The 24,200-nt window shown below is 39.0% G+C and overlaps 1 protein-coding gene across 2 annotated transcripts in view; it reads left to right on the forward strand.

Moving 5' to 3' along the window:
• Positions 1-24,200, forward strand: part of ADAM9 (ADAM metallopeptidase domain 9) — a 113,131-nt gene that overhangs the window by 46,417 nt on the left and 42,514 nt on the right. For both annotated transcript variants that reach the window (XR_003732332.2, XM_001092710.5), the window contains exons 13-14: positions 12,991-13,083; positions 14,093-14,288. Coding sequence is in view for 1 of the 2 variants with exons in the window: in XM_001092710.5 (XP_001092710.2) it covers positions 12,991-13,083; positions 14,093-14,288 (289 nt within the window). In the remaining variant the exon portion in view is untranslated. The remainder of the gene's footprint in view (positions 1-12,990; positions 13,084-14,092; positions 14,289-24,200) is intronic.

A 24,200-nucleotide genomic window follows, 5' to 3' on the forward strand; every position in this document is an offset into this window, starting at 1 on the left:
TTATATACAGTATACAGTAGGTACATTTATAAATATTGGGCTTATTTTAGGATTTATTTTGACTTTAATGTGGTAAGAATACTTCGCATGAAACTGACCCTTCTAAGAGATTTTTAAATGTCCAATACAGTGTTGTTAACTCTGGGTATTATGTTGTACAGCACATCTCTAGAACTTTTTCTTTTTCTTTCTTTTTTTTTTTGAGACGCAGTCTCGCTCTGTAGCCCAGGCTGGAGTGCAGTGGCTGGATCTCAGCTCACTGCAAGCTCCGCCTCCCGGGTTTACGCCATTCTCCTGCCTCAGCCTCCCGAGTAGCTGGGACTACAGGCGCCCGCCACCTCGACTGGCTAGTTTTTTGTATTTTTTTTTAGTAGAGACGGGGTTTCACCGTGTTAGCCAGGATGGTCTCGATCTCCTGACCTCGTGATCCGCCCGTCTCGGCCTCCCAAAGTGCTGGGATTACAGGCTTGAGCTACCGTGCCCGGCCTCTAGAACTTTTTCATTGTGTGTAACTGAAACTTTATATCTGTTGATCAGCAGCTCCCCATTTTCCGTTCCACAAGCCCCTGGCAACCACTATTCTGTTCAGTGCTTCTATGAACTTGACTATTTTAGATACCTAATATAAGTGAAATCACATAGTATTATATCCTTTGTGGCTGCCTTATTTCACTTAGCATGGTATTGTAGACTCAAGTTTCATCTATGTTATTGCAATGACAAGATTTCCTTTGTTTTTGGGAAATACTATTCTGTTGTATGTGTGTATATGTATGTATATATGTACATTTCTTTATCACATTTTCTTTATCCATTCAATTGTTGACAGACATTTAGGTGGTTTCTATATCCTGGCTACTGTGAATAATGCTGCAGTGAACATAGGAATGCTAATGTCTCTTCAAGATCTTGATTTCATTTTAGATAAGTACCCAGAAGTGGAATTGCTAGATCACATGGTAGTTAATATTTTTAATTTTTAAAAGAACTTTTGTACTATTTTCCATAGTGCCTGCACCATTTTGCATTCTTCCCAACAGGGCACAAGGGTTCCAGTTTCTCCACATTCTTGCTGACACTTGTTGTCTTTTGTTTTTTTCCATGATAGCAATCCTGACATGAAGGGGTGGCCTGCCCCTCCACACCTGTGGGCGTTTCTCGTTAGGTGGAACGAGAGACTTGAGAAAAGAAATGAGACACGGAGACAAAGTATAGAGAAAGAAAAAGTGGGCCCAGGGGACTGGCACTCAGCATACAGAGGACCCATGCCGTCACCGGTCTCTGAGTTCCCTTAGTATTTATAGAATAAGTTTAAGGGAAAGTGCTGTGCCTTGACATGCATTTGCAAATATCTCCATAAACCTTTTTAGTGCATAAAGAGCAGCATTGCGCTAGCAAGTCCCACCTTTGCCCTAAGGCGGTTTTCTCCTTTCTCAGTAAACAGAACATACAATCCAGTTTTACACCGAGATGTTCTATTGCCCAGGGATGGGCAGGAGACAGATGCTTTTCTCTATCTCAAACTGCCAACAACTGCCAAGAGGCCTGCTTTCCTCTTGCACTAGTCCTCCTCAGCACAGACCCTTCACGGGTGTCAGGCTGGGGGGCGATCAGGTCTTTCCCTTCCCACGAGGCCATATTTCAGACTGTTACTTGGGGAGAAACCTTGGACAATACCTAGCTTTCCTAGGCAGAGGTCCCTGCGACCTTTGGCAGTGTGCGTATCCCTGGGTACTTGAGGTTAAGGGAATGGTGATGACTTTTAACCAGCAAGCTGCCTTCAGGCACTAGTTTAACAAAGCACATCCTGCACAGCCCAAAATCCCTTAAACCTTGAGTCAAGGACAGGTTGGGGGTATGGTCACAGATTAACAGCATCTCAAATACAGAACAAAATGGAGTCTCTTATGTCTACTTCTTTCTATATAGACACAGTAACAGTCTGATCTCTCTTTTTCCTACACTAACAGGTATGAAATGATATTTCATTGTGGTTTTGATTTGCATTTCCATGACGATGAGTGACATCGAGCATCTTTTCATATACCTGTTGGCTATTTGTGTGTCTTCATGGAGAAATGTCTGTTAAGTCTTAGGCCCATTTTAATTCATTTTTTTTGTTTCTTTTAACATTTTTATGTATTTAGGGGATATAAATGCAGATTTCTTGCATGTATATATTGCATATTGGTGAAGTGAGGGCTTTTCATGTACCCGTTGTTCAAACACTGAACATTGTACCCAATAGGTAATTTTTCTGCCCTCACATCCCTCCCGTGCTCCCACCTGTTGGGGTCTCCAGTGTCTGTTATTCCACTCTGTACGTCCGTGAATACTGATTGCTTAGCTCCCACTTATTAAGTGAGAACATGCAGTATTTGACTTTCTGCCTCTGAGTTATTTCAGTTAGGATAATTATAACCCATTTTAAATCAGGTTATTAGTTTTTCATTTTTTGCTATTGAGCTGTAGCACTTCCTATCTATTTTGAAAGTTTAGCCCTTATCAGATATGTGGTTTGCAGATATTTCCCCCTATTCCATAACTTGGCTTTTCACCCTGTGGATTGCTTCCTATGCTGTGTAGAAGGTTTTTAGTTTGATATAGTCCCACTTGTCTATTTTTGGCTTCTGTTGCTTTTAATTTTGGCATCATATCCATGAAATCATTGCCAAGACCAATGTCATGAAGCTTTTCCTCTGTTTTCTTCTAAGAGTTTTAATGTTTCAGGCCTTATGTTTAAGTCTTTAATCCATTTTAAGTTAATTTTTGTGTATGGCATAAGATAAGGTTCCAATTTCATTCTTTTGCATGTTGATATCCAGTTTTCCAGGGAGGAAGGGACTACTTTTTCACCATTCTTTTTCTTGGCATCCTTGTTGAAGATCGGGTGATCTCATATGTGTTGGTTTTTATTTCTGCATTCTTTATTCTGTTCCATTGGTCTGTATGTCTAAATCTTATTTTATTTTAGATTCAGGGGGGTACATATGGATGTTTGTTACATAGGTATATTGTGTCCTGGTGGGGATTGGGCTTCTGGTATACCCATTACCCAAACAGTGAACGTTGTACCTTATACATAATTTGTCAGCCTTCACCCTTCCCCCACCCTTTCCCCTTTGGGAGTTCCCAGTGTCCATCACCTCCATCTTTATGTCCATGTGCACCCACTGTTTAGCCCACACTTACAAGTGAGAATATGCAGTGTTTGATTTTGTGTTTCTGAGTTAGTTCACTTAGGATAATGGCATCCAGCTCCATCCATGTTGCTGCAAAGGACATGATTTCATTCTTTTTTTTGGCTGCATAGTATTCCATGGTGTGCGTGCGTGCGTGCGTGCGTGTGTGTGTGTGTGTGTGTGTGTATGATTTTTCTCATCCAGTCAACTGTTGATGGACACTTACATTAGTTTCATGACTTTGCTATTGTAAATAGTGCTGCAATGAGCATATCAGTGCAGATATCTTTTTTATATAATGATTTATTTTCCTTTGAGTAGATACCCAGTAGTGGAATTGCCGGGTCAAATGGTAGTTCTAGTTTTAGTTCTTTGAAAAATCTTTATAGTGTTTTCCATAGAGGTTGAACTAATTTACATTCCCAGCAACAGTGTATAAGCATTCCCTTTTTTCTGCATCTGCACCAATATCAGCCTTTTTTTTTTTTTTTTGACTTTTTAATGATAGCCATTCTGACTGTTACAAGATGATATCTCATTGTGGTTTTAATATGCGTTTCTCTGATGTTCAGTGATGTTGAGCATTTTTTCATGTGTTTGGCAGCTGCTTGTATTTCTTGTTCTGAGGAATGGATTTTATTGAATCTGTAGATCACTTTGGGTAATATGGACAATTTACCAATTTTAATTCTTCCAGTCCATGAACATAGGATGTCTTTCCAAGTATTTGTATCATCTTTTATTTATTTTAGCAATGTTTTGTAGTTTTTAGTGTGTAATCTTTTTCCTCACTTGTTAAGCTTATTCACAAATATTTTGTTTTCAATACTATTGTATATAGCTTTGTTTCCTTAATTTCCTTTTTGTAGTTCATTGTTAGTATGTGGAAATGACCTTATTTTTGCGTGTCAGTTTTGTATCCTGCAACTTTACTGTATTTATTTATTAGGTATAACAGTTTTTTGATGGACTCTTTGGGATTTTCTATATGTATGATCTTGTCATCTTAAAAGAGGGACGGTTTTGCTTCATTTCCAATTTAGATGCCTTTTAGTTCTTTTTCTTGCTAATTGCTCTGGCTAGGACTTCCAATACCAAGTTGAATAGAAGTGGCAAGATTGGGCATTCTTGCTTCATTTCTGAACTTAGAGGAAAAACTTTTTGTTTTTCACAACTAGATATGATTTTAGCTATGGGAATTTCATATATGCCCTAATTATGTTGAAGTTATTTTCCTTTATTTCTAGTTTGTTGAGAGCTTTTTGCATGAAAGCATATTGAATTTTATCAAGTGCTTTTTCTGTATCTGTTGACATGATCATGCGATTTTTATCCTTCATTTTGTTAATGTGACATATCTCATTAATTAATTATTTTTTATTATTTATTTATTTATTTTTTTGAGACAGAGTCTTACTGTTGCCCAGGCTGATAACACAGCCTGTGTTTGCCAGTGCTGCAAACACAGCTCACTGCAGCTTTGACCTAATGGGCTCAAGGGATTCTCGTGCCTCAGCCTCTTGAGTAGTTGGGACTACAGGCATATGCCACCATGCTTGACAAATTTTTGTATTTTTTGTAGAGAAGGAATTTTGCCACGTTGCCTAGACTGGTCTCGAACTCCTGAACTCAAGCAGTCTGGCTGCCTAAGACACCCAGAGTGCTAGGATTACAGGTGTGCACCACTGCACCTGGTCTCATTAATTGATTTTTGTATATCAAGCCATCCCAATTTATACCCAAGGATAAATTCTACTAGGTCAGGTGTATTTTACTTTCAATGTGCAGCTGAATTTGGTTTGCTAGTATTTTGTTGAAGATTTTGCATCTGTATTTATTTGGCACATTGGACTGTAGTTTTTTTATTTATGGCATCAGTTGAAATGTCTCCTTTCTCATGTCTGATTTTGAGTCTTCTCTTTCTTTTTCTTAGTTAAGGTTGGTCAATATTGCTTATGTTTTGAAAAATACTAACTCTTGGTTTTGCTGATTTTTCAATTCTTTTTCTAGTCTCAGTTTTAATTCTGATCTGAAGTTCATTATTTTCCTTATGATAATTTTGAGTTTAAATTTTCTGTTGCTTTTCAAGTTTCTTGGTTTGTAAAGTTAGATTGTTTATTTGAGGTTTTTTTTTTTTTTTTTGACAGAGTCTCACTGTGTCGTCCAGGCTGGAGTGTAGTGGCACAATCTTGGTTCATTGCAACCTCCACCTCCTGGGTTCTAGCGATTCTTGTGCCTCAGCTTCCTGAGGAGCTGGGATTCCAGGCGCTCATCACCATGCTTGGCTAATTTTTTAGTAGAGATGGGGTTTTGCCATGTTGACCAGGCTGGTCTCGAACACCTGACCTCAGGTGATCTACCTGCCTAGGTCTCCCAAAGTGCCGGGATTACAGGTGTGAGCCATCACATCCGGCCTCCTTTTAGTATTAGTTTTGCTGTATTTCGGAAGTTTTTACATATTGTGTTTTTTGTTTGTCCAAAAGTATTTTTTAATTTTGTGTTTGATTCCCTTTTTGACCCAATGGTTGTTCCAAAGTGTGTTGTTTAATTTCCACATATTGGTGATGTTTCCATTTTCCTTTTTACTTTTATTGCCGTCTTTTTCTATTCTAATTGCTAGTTTCATCCATTCTGGTCAGAAAATACATTTGGTATGATTTCGGTCTTCTTAAATTTCTAAAGACCTGTTTTGTGACCTAACATGTGAGCCTAGAGAGAGTTCCATGTGTATCCCGGCCCGCGGGATAGTCAGAGCAGGCCCTGGAGGAGGGGGTGGGAATTTGGGGAACAAGAGACACGAGAAATGGAGACAAGACAGTGCTCTGATCAAGTCTCGTTTAATAGCGGTAATGCACTGCCTTATATACACTTGGAAGGGAAGGGGTTGGGCTAAGGCGGAAATGATCTCATTGCCAAGGGCGTGGCCAGGTTAGTTTCGGTTTCTCCGGTCGGAGGTCATGTTGCGCTTGCGCTGTTAAGTAACAACTAAGTAACAATTTTCGCACGCTCGGGAAAAGTGAGTGAAGAAGAAGCAGGAAGAGCTCCATCTTTAATGAGGTATTAGTACAGGGGAAAAAAGGCAAAGATAGGGAGAAGGTGTGGGGTGGAAATGAATATAGCTCAGGCGTTTAATCCTCAATTATTATTCGCTATGGCCGGGGCGTGCAGCTCCGGACACATGTGCGCCTGAGAATAGTATGTATTCTGCCACTGTTGGGGAGAATGTCCTGTATATGTCTATTAGTTTGATTTGGTCTGTAGTGTTGTTCAAGTCCTCTGTTTCCTTATTGATCTTCTATCTAGATGTTTTATCTATAATTAAATTGCAGTATTGAAGTTTCTTACTATTTTGTGTTGCTATTTCTTCAGTTTTGTCAGTGCTTGCATTACATATTTAGGTGCTCTAATGTTGGGTGCATATATATTTATTATTGTTATATCTTCCTAGTGAATTGTTACTTTTATCACTATAAAATGTTTTTCTTTGTGTTTTGTGACAATTCTGACATAGAGTCTCTTTTCTTTGATATAAGTTTAGCTACCCCTGCTCTATGTGGTTACCATTTGCATGGAATATCTTTATTCATTCTTCACTTTCAGCCTACATATGTCCTTAGAACTATAGTGAGTCTCTTGTAGATAGCATACAGTTTAGTTTTGTTTTTGTTCTTGTTTTTATCCATTCAGTGTACTATGTGTTTTTGTTGGGGAGTTTAACATAATTACATTTAAAGTAATTCTTGATAGGGAAGGATTTACTGTGATTGTTTTAAATGTTTTTTGTCTTGTAGCTCTTTTGTCTGCCCTTTCTTGCTGTTTTCCTTTGTATTTTTTTGATTTTGTCTGTGTGTTGATGTTCTTTTATCCCTATTCCTTTTTCTTTTATGTAATTTCCTTCTATAGGTATTTGTTTATGGTTACCTTAGAGTGTACATAAAATACCTTGTAGTAATAACAGTATTTTTAAGCTGATAACAACTTAACGTCAATTACAAACAAAAACTCTTCACTTTAAGTTCTCCCATTACACAGTTTATGTTGTTGTGACAGTTTACAATCCATTAATACTGTGTATCTTTCAACATATTTTTTAGTTTGTTTTTGTTTTTGTTTTTGAGATGGAGTTTTGCTCTTGTCTAGGCTGGAGTGTAATGGTGCCATGGCTCACTGCAACCTCTGCCTCCTGGGTTCAAGTGATTCTTCTGCCTCAGCCTCCTGAGTAGCTGGGATTACAGGTGCCTGCCACCATGATTGCCTAATTTTTATATTTTTAGTGGAGACAGGGTTTCACCATGTTGTCCAAGCTGGTCTCAAACTCTTGACCTCAAGTGATCTGCCTGCCTCGGCCTCCCAAAGTGCTGGGATTACAGGTGTGAGCCACTGTGCCTGGCCTATAGTTATATTTTATGCTTTTTCTTCTAAATTTACACTAGAAGTGAAAGTGATTTACTCAGTACCATTAACAGCAACACAGTATTTTGCATTTATCTATATATTTATTCTTACTAATTAATTTTATACTTTCTTTTGCTCCTGTGTTGCTATCTAGCAGTCTTTCATTTCAAGTTGAAGAACTCCATTTCACATTTCTTAGAAGAAAGGTCTAGTCATGATGAACTCCCCTGCTTTTGTTTTTCTAGGAAAGTCTTAATGTCTTCTTCATTTTTAAAGGATAGTTTTGCCAGATATAGGATTCTTTCTTGGCAGTTTTTTCTTTCATTACTTTACTATGTCACCTCATTCCCTTCTGGCCTACAAGATTTCTGCTGAAAAATCCACTAATGGCCTGATGCGGGTTCCCTTGTGTGTGATGAGTTGCTGTCTTTCTTACTGCTTTTCAAAATTCTCTGTCTTTGTCTTTTGATAATTTGATTGTAATGTTTCTTGGTGTTGATTTCTTTCGATTCCTCTTACTTAAGATTCTTTGGGGTTCCTGCATGTGGACGTCCATTTCTTTCCCCAGATTTGGGAAAATTTCACCCACTACCTCTTCTAAATAAGCTTTTTGGTACTTTTTCCTTGCTCCTTGTGGGATTGCCGCAGTGTGTATATTGGTCTCTTGATGGTGTCTCATAAATCCCTTAAGCTTTATTCACTTGTGTTTCTTTTTCTTTTTGCTCCTCTGACTTGATAAGGTAACCTGACTTTGAGTTTGTTGAATCTTCCTTCTCTTTGCTCTGATCTGCTGTTGCACTCCTCTGTTGCATTTTTCCATTAAGTTGGTGTATTCTTCAGCCCTGAAATTAGTGAGAAGACCTTCTTCACTAATTAACCTGGCCAGAGCTTTTTTGGGCCTCTCAAACTTTCATATTTGTTAAAACTGCTGTTTCTGTTGTTGTTAGCCCCCTGGTGTCTACACTGTGCTGGAGCCCATCAGTGTTCCAAAAGGGGAGAAAGAAGTGATTTGTTGGGCAATCCCTAGAAAAGCTGCAACATGTGACACGTGGTCCAACTGTTTCTCTTTTCAGGGCAAAGCTTGGAAGTGGTATTTTATTTATTTATTTATTTATTTTTTGTTTTTTTAAATCACTGTGTTAAACTGGGTAGAGGAACTGTGGCAAGTGTCTGAGCAATAGTTGGAACAGCCACCTTTGTTCTTTGTGGCCTTCAGGGATCTAGCATATACCAGCTCCATCTGTGCTCTGAGAGAGGAGAGAGAAAAGCCAGTTCCTTGGGTAGCTCCTAGAAAAATTGTAGCATTTGGTGTGTGGTCCTCCTTTGGGAGAAGCTAGGAGCCTTTTTTTTTTTTTTTAAGTATTATTATTATTATCCATTTACTTTGCGTTGAGACAGGGTGAGGAGCTGTGGCAAGTGTCCACATGCTAGTTTAACCTGCCACCTTTGTTCTCTGAAACCCCCAGGGATCTAATATATTTCAGGTCCTATATGTCGTCAGAGACAGATGAGATAGAAGGTAGTCCCCTCAGGAAGCACTCTAAAAAACTGTAATATTGGATGTGTGGCCCAACTCTTTCTCTCCTCAGGGAGATGCTGAGAGCTGTTTCCTCCTGATCTTATATGCCATGTCATGGGTTGGGATTGTGGCGAGAAAGGATCTCCAGTTTTCCTACTGGTTTCAGTGTGGCTGGTTTTACAATTGCCTGCAATGTAGTAGCCTCTCAACTAGTTTCTGGATTTCTTACAAAGGGAATTGATTAATGTGTTACTGTTGAATTGCTGACTTTTTATAGGAAATTTGTTAGCCTCCAATAAAAGTTAAAATGCACATGCTTTTAGATCTAGTAATTCTACCTTTATGTAACTATCTTAGAGAAATATTTGTATATATGCACATGGGATGTGTACAGGGGTGTTTATTGCAGCACTGCCTGTTGGAGGAAGGAGAATCCAGGGCTTTCTATTCTCCCATTTTGGTGATGCCATTCTGGCTTTTGTTTTTGTGTATAAATAAAATCAGATTTAATATTGTTTAAAATTGACTTAAAATCTGTTGTATGCAGATTTTTTTCTATTTCGATATCCTGGACATTTTTCTGTATCATTTTATTATGTAGACATCACCCTTTAATTTGCTGAACAGTATTCCAATACAAGGATTTACTATGATTTATTTAACGATACTCTAATTACTGTAATTAGTGTTTTCTGTTGTAAACAGTGCTGCATAATACATCCTTGTACACACCTCACGTGTATATATATATAGATATACACACGTCATGTGTATATATACAAATATTTTTCTATGATAGTTATTGTACATAAAGGTAGAATTATTGGATCTAAAAGCATGTACATTTTAACTTACATCAGAAGCTAATGAATTTCCTATAAATAGTCTGGGTCAGTTTGCATTTCTGACAACAGTATATTATGCCATTGTGTATCCATAGTCTTACCAGCACAGGATAATATGTTTTCTTAATTTTGGCAAGCTGATGGGTAAAAAATAAGAAGATACTGTTTTAGTTTACAGATTTTCATGTGATTATAGGTTATAGGCATCATTTTCTTCTATGAATTATTATTTTATGTATTTTTTATCAATTCTGTTGGTTCATTGAATCTTATTTTAAATTGATTTTTAGGCCTCTTTCTATAAGATGGACATAACTCCTTTGTTATATATGTTCTAATATTCTTTATTTATAGCTTATTTAACTTTTCATAGGTTACATTTTATGTTGAAATTTAAAATTTATTTTTTTTTTAATTTTTTTTTTTTTTGAGACAGAGTCTCGCTATGTCGCCCAGGCTGGAGTGCAGTGGCCGGATCTCAGCTCACTGCAAGCTCTGCCTCCCGGGTTTTTACGCCATTCTCCTGCCTCAGCCTCCCGAGTAGCCGGGACTACAGGCGCCCGCCACCTCGCCCGGCTAGTTTTTTTTTTGTATTTTTTAGTAGAGACGGGGTTTCACCGTGTTAGCCAGGATGGTCTCGAACTCCTGACCTCGTGATCCGCCCGTCTCGGCCTCCCAAAGTGCTGGGATTACAGGCTTGAGCCACTGCGCCCGGCCGAAATTTAAAATTTAAATGAAGGCAAATTTACTAATTTTTTTCCCATAATGGCTTCAGTAATTTGTATCTTTAGCTGGCTTTTAGTATTCTTATATGTAGATCATCATCATAGCCCCTCTACAAATTATTTTAGTTTTTGTTAAATTTAAAATTTTTATGTTAGCTCTTTGAGGAGGGGGCATGTGGAGTAAGCTTGGAAATTAAACTTATCCACTAATGATCAGTTGTTGTGGAACCATTTAAAAAGGTTCCTTTACGATAACCTAAGTTCTGATATACATTGTCTGTTTCCTGATTCCCTATTCTTTCATGAAGCCAACTGTCCTGCAGTGTTTTTGAACTGGCCAGCATTCACCTACAAATCTTTATACGTTTTTAATTGGGTAAATGCCCCAGAGTGGGATGACTTGGTTAGATGGTAGAGGTATTTAACTTTTCGAGAAACTCTCAAACTGTTTTCTAAAGTAATTGTACCATTTCTCATTTCCATCCTTAGTGTATGAGAGTTCTCATTGTTTCCTATCCTCACCAATACTTCATGTGGTGAGTCTTTTTAATTTTAGCCATTCTATTGAGTGTGAGGTGGTGCCTCATTGAGGTTTTATTTGCATTTCTTTAGTGACTAATGATGCGTTGAGTGTGTTTTCATGTGCTTATTTGCCATCAGGTTATCTTGTGGTGATATGACCGTTCACCTCTTTCCCCTCTTTTAAAAATTTTGATTACTTATTATTGAGTTTTGAGAATACTTTGTATATTCTGTATACAAGTTCTCTATCAGATTGTCAATATTTTTTCCAAGTTGTAGCTTGCCTTTAATTAGCTTAGCAGTATGTTTTGAAGAGCAGAACTTTTACATGTTGATGAAGTTTATTTTATAAACTTGTAATTTTATCGGTTGTTCTTTTGGTGTCCTATCTAAGGACTTCTTGCCTATTCCACAGTTGCAAAGGTTTTCTCCTAGAAGTTTTATAGTTTTAGGTTTCACATTTAGTTCCATGATGCATTTTGACTTTTTTTTTTTGGTATATTTCAAGATGTGCATTAAAGTTCATTTATTTTTAAATGTTTATTATGAAATAATTATAGTCTGACAGGAAGTTGCAAAATAATATAGAGTCATGTACTTTTCACCCAGTTTTCCTTAGTGATAACACCTTATAAAGCTGTACCACAGAATACAGAACAGAACATTGACATTGCTATTTTAACAGAGAAGATGTCTCTGTGGGTGGGAGTTTTTTTTTTTTTTTGAGACGGAGTCTCGCTCTGTCGCCCAGGCTGGAGTGCAATGGCCGGATCTCAGCTCACTGCAAGCTCCGCCTCCCGGGTTTATGCCATTCTCCTGCCTCAGCCTCCCGAGTAGCTGGGACTACAGGTGCCCGCCACCACGCCCGGCTAGTTTTTTTTGTATTTTTTAGTAGAGATGGGGTTTCACCATGTTAGCCAGGATGGTCTCGATCTCCTGACCTTGTGATCTGCCCGTCTCGGCCTCCCAAAGTGCTGGGATTACAGGCTTGAGCCACCGTGCCCGGCCTGTGGTGGGAGTTTGGGGGTAAGAAGGAGCCATGGTGGCCCAGAGTATGGTGAGAGAAGCCAAGCAAGGTAAAAAGAGTGTTCAACTAGGGTGAAGAGCCACCCAACAGAGAAGTTAGACCCTGAGCGTGAAGATAAATGTCTTTATGGATGCTAACCTCTCTGTGATCATCAGGCGTACTGTTATGAACGGAATGTTTGTGCTTCCCCAAAACTCATGTGTTGGAACCCAACCACCAGCATGGCTACATTTGGAGATGGGGCCTTTAAGGAAGTAATTAAAGTTAAATGAGGTCATAAGGGTGGGGCTCTGATCCCACTAGGATCAGTGTCCTTGTAAGAAGAGACACCAAACATCTTGCCTTCTCTCTGCCCACATGCACTGAGGAAGGGCTATGTTAGCACACAGAGAGAAGGCAGCCCTCTGCAAGCCAGGAAGAGAGTCCTCACCAGAAACGGAACTAGTAGGAACCTTGATCTTAGATTTCTAGCCTCAAGAACTATGAGAAAATAAATTTCTGTAGTTTAAACCTGTGGTATTTTGTTATGGCATTCTAAACAGACTAAGTAAGGCACATACTATATGATTTCTTTCCTTTGAAATATGTTGAGACCTAAATACTTGCATCTGAAGAGACACTGTTAAATCCAGAAACAGTAAGCGACTGTTTCTGGAGGGTAACTGCTACAATCATGTTAGAATGAAGTAGATTTTAGGTGTAAGGTAAGAATTTTATTAATGAATATTAATGTCAATAACTAATTTCTTTATTGACAGTCATTTTATGTTCACAGGAATGTGAATTGGACCCTTGCTGTGAAGGAAGTACCTGTAAGCTTAAATCATTTGCTGAGTGTGCATATGGTGACTGTTGTAAAGACTGTCGGGTAAGGAATTCCTCCTTCTTGGGAACAAAAAAAAAAAAAAAAAAGAAAAGGAAAATCTGTGTATATCAAAATTTATTTTTTGAGATTTCTGAGTGAGCACTATTTTTATTTTATGGTCATGGGAAAAATTTTATGCCACTTGTGTGTAATTTTAAAGCACATTCGTTTACATTAAATGGTCTGTTGAGATTGTTTTCTAAGTAGAAACATTTTTTTTTCTGATTTTTAGAGTAACATATATGCTTGTTAGCAATAATTAAATAACACAAAACCATAGAAAGTAGAGCATGAAAGAGCCTCTATCATTTTATACTCTTCAGGTAGCCATTGTTGATAATTTGTTAATATAATCACGTTTTTTCTATACAAATGTGATTGTATGTGTGTCTGTCTGTTCTTAAGTGGGTAAGCACAGATACATATATTTTTATTATCTGCTTTTTTCAATATGACACCATGAACTTTTTTTTTTCCCATTCATGTAGTTCTATAATACATGGTTATTTAAGTAATATTACTTATACAGTTGTACCATAATTTCTTCAGTTAACTAATGATGGACATTTTGATTGCTTCCAATTACTGCTTATAAGAGAAATCACTGGTGCAGAATATTCATACTAAGTTTTGATATACATTTTATATATCTTTCACAAATGTGCCAGTCTGTACTTCTGCCAACAGTGTTATCAAATACTTGTTTCCTTATGCCAATATTGGTTACTAGTGAGCACTATACTCCTGGTTAGTTCAGTAGGTGTAAAGGGTTCTTGTATTTTTATTTAGTTTGCATTTCTTTTGGTTACAAATGAGGTCATGTTTCTTTACTTTCCATAGTTAGGACTTACATGAATTACCTATTGTTAGCCATTGTTCATTTTTCTATTGGGTTATTTAATCTTTTGTTATTGTTAGAATGCTTTGTAGATATAAATTCTGTGGTTTCACATTTGATTAATTTGTGGACATTATCCTGATACTTATGTTTAATTGCATTTTATTTCACTAGTTCCTTCCAGGAGGTACTTTATGCCGAGGAAAAACCAGTGAGTGTGATGTTCCAGAGTATTGCAATGGTTCTTCTCAGTTCTGTCAGCCAGATGTTTTTATTCAGAATGGATATCCTTGCCAGAATAACAAAGCCTATTGCTACAACGGCATGTGCCAGTATTATGATGCTCAGTGTCAAGTCATCTTTGGCTCAAGTAAGATATCATCATTTATAATTGATTGCTTTGATATTATTTATTTTTGATTTAGGTATTTTAAAAAAGGTAACGAAACATTATTGATAAAGTTGAGGCTTTCTTGTTTCTCATCATATTTCCTTTCTTCCTTCTTTGGAGGCTGTCATGATCATGAATTTAATATGCACAGATTCAGTTGATGTTTTCTAATTTTTCTGTCTATATCTTTTTATGTTTTTTGTGTATCGTTTACACACACGCACAGATACATTTGTAGTATCCTCTAGTTTTAAAAATGTTGAATTGTGCACATGGGTCTGCTGTTTGCATTGTTCACTCAGAATTTTCTTGAAATTCATCTATATTGATATATTTATATCGTAGTATATTAAAGTATTCCATTAGATAAATGGATCATGATTTAGTTATTCTCTTACTGATAGATATTTGGGATTTAAAAACAATTTATGTATTTTTACTTTTTAAAGTTCTTATTTTTATCGAGGGCATACACATAAAGAGCCAAATTATTGTATAATGCATAGTATGAACAAATAAGGACTGTTCCCACCCAGTATTCCTATCACTTGAGTCAGTTTTACCTTTTCTGGCTAAGATTTTTGTTAACTTGTGCTAAGTTTTTAGATAATCTCTTGGCAATGCTACGTTTTTATTTTTTTGTTCTAGGCATTAGTTATTAATTTTTCACTATAGAAGATAAGTTAGTTTTCTTTCCTTCTCTTCTTTCAACCCTTAACAACTCCCGTCATACCTATGCTCATTTTCCATTCTTCATCCTCCCAATATGGATTAATTGTAATTTTAGTTAGGGCAGTGTTGACTGTGTATTGTATAATGGCCACATTAATGCTCTTCACAACTAAACTATATAGTAAGTTATAATTACTTTCCTGATTTCTCTAGAGTTACTAATTCTGTATCTGTTTTTCTCTCTCTCTTTTGGTTTGGTTAATTTCCTATGTACTTTCCATTAATTAACTTGTATATTGTTAACCATTGGCCTGATTGTGCCTTCAGTTGATTAGTGGCATCGAGTATTCTATTTATTTCAATTTGTTCAAATAAGTCTGAACAGAAGTCCTCTGTTCCTCTTCAGTCTTGACTGGTTTCCCTCTGTATAGTTAGTGTTCTCCAGATAAATGGAACCATTGTGTTGTGTGTTTATGTATACAGTTGTGTACCACATAACAACATTTTGGTCAGTGAGAGACTGCATATACAACAGTGGTCTAATAAAATTATAAGGCTGTATTTTTACTGTAATGTTTCTATGTTTAGATATGTTTAGATATCTTTTCTATGTTTAGATATGTTTATATGCCATTGTGTTACCGTTGCCTACAGTATTTAGTCCAGTGTCATGGTGTACACATTTGTAGCCTAGGAGCAGTAGGCTGTACCACATAGCCCAGATGTGTAGTAGGCTATACCACCTAGGTTTGTTTAAGTGCACTCTGTGATGTTTGCACAATGACAAAATCACCCAACAACTCACTTCTCAGATCATATCCCTGTTGTTAAGTGACACATTACTGTAGATACTACTGTATATATAATCTGGAGGACTTGTTACATGAATCTAATATTAATATATAATACATAATTTACATATATACTATATTAAAATGTAATCTTATGTATTTATTACATGAAAATCGAATATATTCTCCTGGAGGACTCTGATATATTAGATTCATGTAATAAATCCTGCATAATAGCACGAGCCCATATATGAATTGGCTGTGTGATTGTGGAGGCTGCTAAGTGTCAGATCTGCAGGGAGAGTCAGCAATCTGGAGACCCTGTAGAGCTGATGGTATAGTTCCAATTAGAAGTCTGGCAGGCTCATGACCGTGGAAGAGCTAGTGTTTCAGTTCAATTCCAGAGGCAGGAAAACAGCTGATGTCTCACTCCAAAGACCTTCAGGAAGACTTTTCTCTTACTTCAGAGAGGACTGGCCTTTTTGTTCAAGTTTAAGATTGATTGGATGAGGCCTAACTCCAATAGGGAGGGCAATCTGCTTTACTCAGTCTACTGATTTCAATGTTAATCTCATCCAAAATCACCCTTACAGAGACATCCGTAATTACGTTTGATTAAATATCTAGGAATTCTGTGGATCAAATTAACCTTACTAAAAAGGGTAAAATTAACCCTAATCAAAAATCCACTCCTTGTCAACTAGACACCTTGTTAAACCATACCAAATCTCCAAATGTGGACCTTGTTAAGGGCATAATTCCACCTAGCATGATATAATACCACTGTCCTGCATACAAATAAAACCTCACTAACCTCTTTCCCAGAAAAGGAGGTAAAGTCTTTGAGTGATGTTTATTCTTCTTCTTGATATCCTATAACTTAAATACTGGGATATAAAATGAATAATACTTAAATACTATAATATCAAGTCAATATATCTTATGTTGCATGATAAAGGTATAAGGAATGAAAACATTTGCTCAATACATGTGTGTGTGTATGCACACACACATACACACATGCAGCTATCCTTAATGAAACAGTCTTTGTTTCTGTAACTGGTCACGTGGTTGTAGCTGGTATTTATAACTAACTTCCACCCGTTCTGTATTCCCTTTGCCTTCAGCAAGCACATTAGCTGTTTGTGGTTCTTTATCTGTTAGGGTGACCCAAACTGTCATTCTTGAAGGGTCTGGGCCATTTGTAATCCTGCCTAGATTGGGTTGTTATAGTTTTCCATTGAACTTACACTCGATCATGGAGGATGGTAACACTAAGAGATGCCCTAAGGGATCTCTGGCATTCTAGACATACTCTTCCTTGCCTCCATTGTGGAGTAGTAGGCCAATTTTCCTTTGGTAGTTCGGATCAGTAATTCTACCTGGCACAGAAACTGCCTTCTTTGCCTGTTGACTCAGAGGTATGAGGAGCCATTGTGACTGGGCTGCTGGCTTAATTTCTAGTTCAGTGGAATCATTATTGTGGCTCCTGGTGGCAGCAGTCCTCCCTTTGGAACGAAGGCCTCTAGTCCAGTAGAGCATAAAGTCATGGGAACAGGAAACAAAATTTTGCTAGTGGGTCACTATGGATAATGTTGTGTGGTGTTCCTCCCATTTCCACCCCTTGATACCTGGACACATGAATCCTGGTTATGGAAAAAACAGCATTAGATGTTGGCTGCTGATTGAGAGCATATACAGCCTTTCGGAGAACCTTGCCCCAGCACTGTAAGGTATTGCTGCTTAGTAGCACTGTAACTGAGTCTCCAAAAGGCATTTCCACCATGCTGTCAGCCAGCTGCTTCAGGATGGTGGGGAAGGAACATGGTAAGACGAGTGAATTCCATGTGCATGGTCCCATTACCTCACTTTTTTGCTATCAAGTGAATTCTTTGGTTTGAAGTAGTGCTGTGTAGAATATTATGATGGTGGGGGAGGAATTTTGTACATCCACAGAAGGTAGTTTGGTAGTTCACAGGAGTGTTGCTACAGGGATGGCAAATCTATATCAAGAGTGCGTGTCTATCCCAGTAAGAACAAAGCACTGCCTCTTTCATGATGGAAGGGGAAAAATCAGCCTGCCACCAGGCAGCTGACTGACTAACCTAGGGAATGGTGTCATACTGGGGACTCAGGATTGGACTTTGCTACTGGAGAATTTGGGCACTTAGCAGCAGCAATAGCCAGGTCAGTTATTGAGAGGAAGTCCATGATGCTGAGCCCATGCATTGCCTCCAGCTCTGCCACTGTGAGTACTTGTTTCCTGAGCACATGGATGAGAACAGTTGGCTGGGGAAAGAATGAGTCATCCTGTCTACTTGATTATTAAAATTCTCCTCTACTGAGGTCACCCTTTGGTGAACATTCACATGGGACACAAATATCTTTGCCATACAACCCAGTCATTGGCCGTAGCCCATAAACTGGTAATCACATCTGGCTATTTCTTCTTCCAAGGAAAGTGAACAACCAGCTGCACTTCAGGGATGTCCCAGAAAGGGGCTGCAGTGCTACAGTCATCCACTTTTGGTTCTTCATATCATGTAGAACCATCTGCAAACCAGGTCTCTGTCTTCTTTTCCATTGTTACCTGCTGGGTAGGAAATTCCCCATGAGGTCATACTTGCTGACTAGGAGAGAAAATGTAGTGTAGCAGGAGTGGGGAGCAGGGGCTTTTGGGGTACTTCTTTATGTAACTTGTGCCTTCTAGGCCTTGGTTGGACCCAATTACATATGTAGCACTTCCATTTCATGATGGGGTGCTGCTGCACATGCTCAGCTTTATAGCTTGGTGAGTCAGATGACATCCAGTTTATGATGGGCAACTCAGGTTGAATGGTAACTTGGTGAGTGGCCCATGGTTACATGTTCAGTTTCTCCTTTAAGGCCCAGTAGCAGGCCAACAGTTTTTTCTCAAAAGGAGAGTAGTTATTCACAGAGGATCACAAGGCTTTGCTCCAAAATCCTAAATGCCTGCACTGCACCTGACCTATAGGGAACTGTCAGAGGCGCTAAACAGCATTTCTGTCTGTAACTGCTGGTTCAAGCACTGTTTGATTTCTGTCTGTAACTGCTGCTTCAAACACCACTTGATCAAGTGGGCTAAGCAGCAGAGCGTCTTGCCTGACAGCCTGGACCTATTGCAGAGTTTCCCTTTGTTCTGGGCCTTGCTCAAAACTAGCGGCTTTTTGGGTCACTGGGTAAATGGGCCAGAATTACACAACCAAATGAGGAATATTTTGCCTTCAGAAATCCAGATGGACCACTCAACATTGTGCCATTCTGTTGGTTGTGGGAGTGGCCAGATGCAACTTCTCCTTCCCCTTAGAAAGGATATCTTGACATGCCCCACACCACCGGACATCTAGAAATTGCACTGGTAGAAGGCACCTGAATTTTTGTCAGATTTATTTTCTACTTTCTGTTGTGCAGATATCTTGCTAGTATCAAGAATAGTTGCTTCTTCTTGCTCACTAGGTCTAATGAGCATAATGTCTTCAATGACTAGTGTGATATTTTGTGGAAGGAAAAGGTAATCAGGATCCCCCAAACTAAATTATGACATGGGGCTCTAGAGTTGATATTCTTCCTAAGTAGGACAGTGAAGGTGTATTGCTGGCCTTGCCAGCTGAAAGCAGCTGCTTCTGTGTGGATGGGTATAGGTAAAGGTATTTTTCAGATCATAGCTGCATACCATGTATTAGGGGGTGTGTTAATTTGCTCAAGCAATGAAATACATTTGGTACAGCAGCTTCAATTGGAGTCACCACTTAGCTAAGCTTATAATAATCCACTGTCATTCTCCAAGATCTGTCTGTCTTCTGCACAGGCCAAATAGGCAAGTTGAATGGAGATGTGATGAGAGTCCCCACCCCTGCATCTTTCAAGTCCTTGATGTTGACACAAATCTCTGCAGTCCCTTCAGAGATGTGGTATTGCTTTTGGCTTACTATTTTCCTAGGTAGAGGCACTTTCTAGTGGGTTCCACCTGGCCTTTGTTACCATAATGGCCATCACTCCACAGGTCAGGGAACCAGTGTGGCGATTCTGCCAGCTGTTGAGTATGGTCTGTTTCAATTATGCATTCTGGAACTGTGGGAAAAAACCCACAAGGTGGGTTCAGGGACCCACGAGGCCTGCTGTGAGATGGACCTGAGGTAAAACTTCATTAATCACCTGACCTTCATAAGCCCCTACTCTGACTTTTTGGCCACAGTGACATTTTGGGTTTGCTGAATTATTTCAGTATAGGTTTCTGTGTTCCTGAAAGGTCTAATTTTTTTCTCAGTGCACAGTGTCTTAGTCTGATCAATTCTGTCTCAGTCTATTTTGTGCTATTATAACAAAATGCTACAGACCAGGTAATTAGTAGTGAACAGAAATTTATTGACTTCTGGAGACTGGGAAGTCGAGATAAAGGTGCTGCCACCTGATGAGGGTTGTTTTGCCGAGCCATCACATGACAGAAGGTGGATGGGCAAGAGACAAAGTGGGGCCAAACGCACCCTTTGATAACAATATTAATCTTATCCCAGAGGGCAGAGCCATCATGGCCTAATCACCTCTTAAAGGTCCCACCTCTTAATACTGTCACAATGGCAATTAAATTTCAACATGAATTTTAGAGGGGACAAACATTTAAACCATAGCTGGCTGCTCTAACAAGATGTACTGTAGACTGTGTGGCTTAAATGGCAGACACTTACTTCTCAGAGTTCTGGAGTCTGGGAGTCTGAGATCAGAGTGCCAGTCAATTTGGTTCTTGGTGAGGGATCTCTCCCTTCTTCTTATAAGATCGCCAGTCCCATCATAAGGGTCTCATCCTCATGATCCCACCTAACTCTGATTACCTCCCAAAGGGCCCATCTCCAAATACCATTGGGGTTAGGGCTTCAACAGATGAATTGTGGGGTACACAAACATTGAAGGGGTACACATACATTCAGTGCATAACCATTGCCCTGGTAAAAGGCCATAGGTCCCTTGGAAATGTCTGGTATAATGATTAATAGTATAAATTTTTGGCAGCATATGGGAGGGTTCTTCCTTAAGGAGATCTACTCTGCCTTTATTTGAGAGTTTCTGTTTCTGTAAACCGGCTCAAGTCAAGGAATTGGTTAAGAGCCTGTGACCTTCTGTTTTTATGATTCAAATTAGACTCGTTTACTTGGCCTAGAGTTTTCTTATTTGGTACGGATCAAGTAAGACTATGGGAAGCTGCCTATCTTGCTTCTACTCTAGACAGAAACAGTGTGATCAACTAGCCAATGCTGTAAGTTTTTACATGGGTCAGGTTATTGTGATTGCTGCTTTGACTCTGCTCTCCATTATGGTAACTATGCCCACCTTGCCTTTGGTGGTTGAATGTTGACACTTTCCTATCATCTAGGATCTGATACTCTCATTGCATTTAAGTTTCCCAACTCAGTGGCCATTGCTCCTACTACAAGGTCTGCCCTTTAGATAAGAGTGATCACAGAGCTTTTCAAGGATGCTAGGCCTCCCTTACAAATATATTTCCTACAGTCTTGGTAAAAGGTGTGTTTTCCGAATGCCTCCAGGGTGGGTAAATACATCTGAAGTGACAAATTGACTCCAACATTTTAGTCTCCCTCAGACTTTGGATCCCTTTCTCTGCATTAAACTGAGACAGGCCCTGCATTCCTGACTTGCTCACTGTGAGCTGCCTTTTGAGTCACATTTCAGCCAGTTAGCCGAACAAACTGTTAGAGACCTTTCTAACTCCCTGAATGGCAACATTCAGTGCAGAGTCTCAGACTTGTGAGTCCTCATCAATAAATTCATCCCAATCCAACTTTATATTCCTCCCACCATTATCTCACACCCTTAATATCCCTTCCCACACATGTTCCCTGGATTTTTTTCTGTAAATTAGAAAATTCAAGTAGTCTTGGAGTGTGGTGAACCTCCTCAGGGGTCGTGTTTAGTATTTCACCTTTAGGGGCATTTTCTATGATTTGAGTCTAGTTATAGGTTTAGAAGCAATGAGATATTTTTGAGGTGGATCCTGAGGGAAATTGGCATTGTCGTGCATGGCACCTGCCTCCGGGGAGGCTATTACAGTTTCCGCAGGCAATGCAGGGTTAGTCCCCTCAGATGGTGGAGACGCTGTTTCCACTGGCAAAGACGACTCATCAGAATTTAGAGGCTCAGCCAGGTGCCTGTAATCCCAGCACTTTGGGAGGTGAGGCAGACAGATCACTTGAGGTCAGGAGTTCGAGACCAGCCTAGCCAACATGGCGAAACCCTGTCTCCATTAAAAACACAAAAATTAGCCAGGCGTAGTGGTGCACTCCTGTAGTCCCAGCTACTTGGGAGGCTGAGGCAGGAGAATCGCTTGAACCTGGGAGGTGGAGGTTGCAATTAGCTGAGATCGTGCCACTGCACTCCAGCCTGGGCAACAGAGCAAGACTCTATCTCAAAACAAACAAACAAACACAGACAAACAGTTTAGAGGCTCAGTGTACCCAGCTTTATCAAAGTCTCCCCACATGTCCTCATTCCAACTTTCAAGAACCAGTTCCTTGCCGGTCAGTACCCTCAATTTAACAGTAGATACCCTACAAGGCTAGGAGTTCAATTTGCTTTCAGCCAGTCACAGGATAAGATTCTAGGTTTGATTTTCAACAGTCTCAGCTCTGCAACTACTGGTGATATGGCTGTCCTTTAGGGCACACAGAGAAAATTTCAGGTCACTTATATGGTGCTTTTTTTTTTTTTTAAATTATACTTTATGTTCTAGGGTACATGTTTACAACATGCAGGTTTGTTACATATGTATACATGTGCCATGTTGGTGTGCTGCACCCATTAACTTGTCATTTACATTAGGTATATCTCTTAATGCTATCCCTCCCCCCTCCCCCCACCCCACAACAGGCCCAGGTGTGTGATGTTCCCCTTCCTGTGTCCAAGTGATCTCATTGTTCAGTTTCCACCTATGAGTGAGAACATGTGGTATTTGGTTTTCTGTTCTTGCAATAGTTTGCTGAGAATGATGGTTTCCAGCTGCATCCATGTCCCTACAAAGGACATGAACTCATCCTTTTTTATGGCTGCATAATATTCCATGGTGTATATGTGCCACATTTTCTTTATCCAGTCTATCATTGATGGACATTTGGGTTGTTTCCAAGTCTTTGCTATTGTGAACAGTGCTGCAATAAACTTATGTGTACATGTGTCTTTACAGTAGAATGATTTGTAATCCTTTGGGTATATGCTCAGTAATGGGATTGCTGGGTCAAATGGTATTTTTGGTTCTAGATCCTTGAAGAATTGCCACACTGTCTTCCACGATGGTTGAACTAGTTTACAGTCCCACCAACAGTGTAAAAGTGTTCCTATTTCTCCACATCCTCTCCAACACCTGTTGTTTCCTGACTTTTTAATGATTGCCATTCTAACTGGTGTGAGATGGCGTCTCATTGTGGTTTTGATTTGCATTTCTCTGATGGCTAGTGATGATGAGCATTTTTTCATGTCTGTTGGCTGCATAAATGTCTTCTTTTGAGAGGTGTCTGTTTATATCCTTTGCCGACTTTTTGATGGGTTTTTTTTTTTCTTGTAAATTTGTTTGAGTTCTTTGTAGATTCTGGATATTAGCGCTTTGTCAGATGAGTAGATTGCAAAACTTTTCTCCCGTTCTGTAGGTTGCCTGTTCACTCTGATGGTAGTTTCTTTTGCTGTGCAGAAGCTCTTTAGTTTAATTAGATCCCATTTGTCAATTTTGGCTTTTGTTGCCGTTGCTTTTGATGTTTTAGACATGAAGTCCTTGCCTATGCCTGTGTCCTGAATGGTATTTCTTAGGTTTTCTTCTAGGGTTTTTATGGTTTTAGATCTAACATTTAAGTTTCTAATCCATCTTGAATTAATTTTTGTATGAGGAGTAAGGAAGGGATCCAGTTTCAGCTTTCTACTTACGGCTAACCAGTTTTCCCAGCACCATTTATTAAATAGGGAATCCTTTCCCCATTTCTTGTTTTTGTCAGGTTTGTCAAAGATCGGATGGTTGTAGATGTGTGGTATTATTTCTGAGGGCTCTGTTCTGTTCCATTCGTCTATACATCTGTTTTGGTAACAGTACCATGCTGTTTTGGTTACTGTAGCCTTGTAGTATAGTTTGAAGTCAGGTAGCGTGATGCCTCCAGCTTTGTTCTTTTGACTTAGGATTGTCTTGGCAATGCGGGCTCTTTTTTGGTTCCATATGAACTTTAAAGTAGCTTTTTCCAATTCTGTGAAGAAAGTCATTGGTAGCTTAATGGGGATGGCATTGAATCTATAAATTACATTGGGCAGTATGGCCATTTTCATGATATTGATTCTTCCTATCCATGACCATGGAATGCTCTTCCATATGTTTGTGTCCTCTTTTATTTCACTGAGCAGTGGTTTGTAGTTCTCCTTG

The sequence above is a fragment of the Macaca mulatta genome, chromosome 8 (genome assembly GCF_049350105.2).
Source record: "Macaca mulatta isolate MMU2019108-1 chromosome 8, T2T-MMU8v2.0, whole genome shotgun sequence".
Lineage (NCBI taxonomy): Eukaryota > Metazoa > Chordata > Mammalia > Primates > Cercopithecidae > Macaca > Macaca mulatta.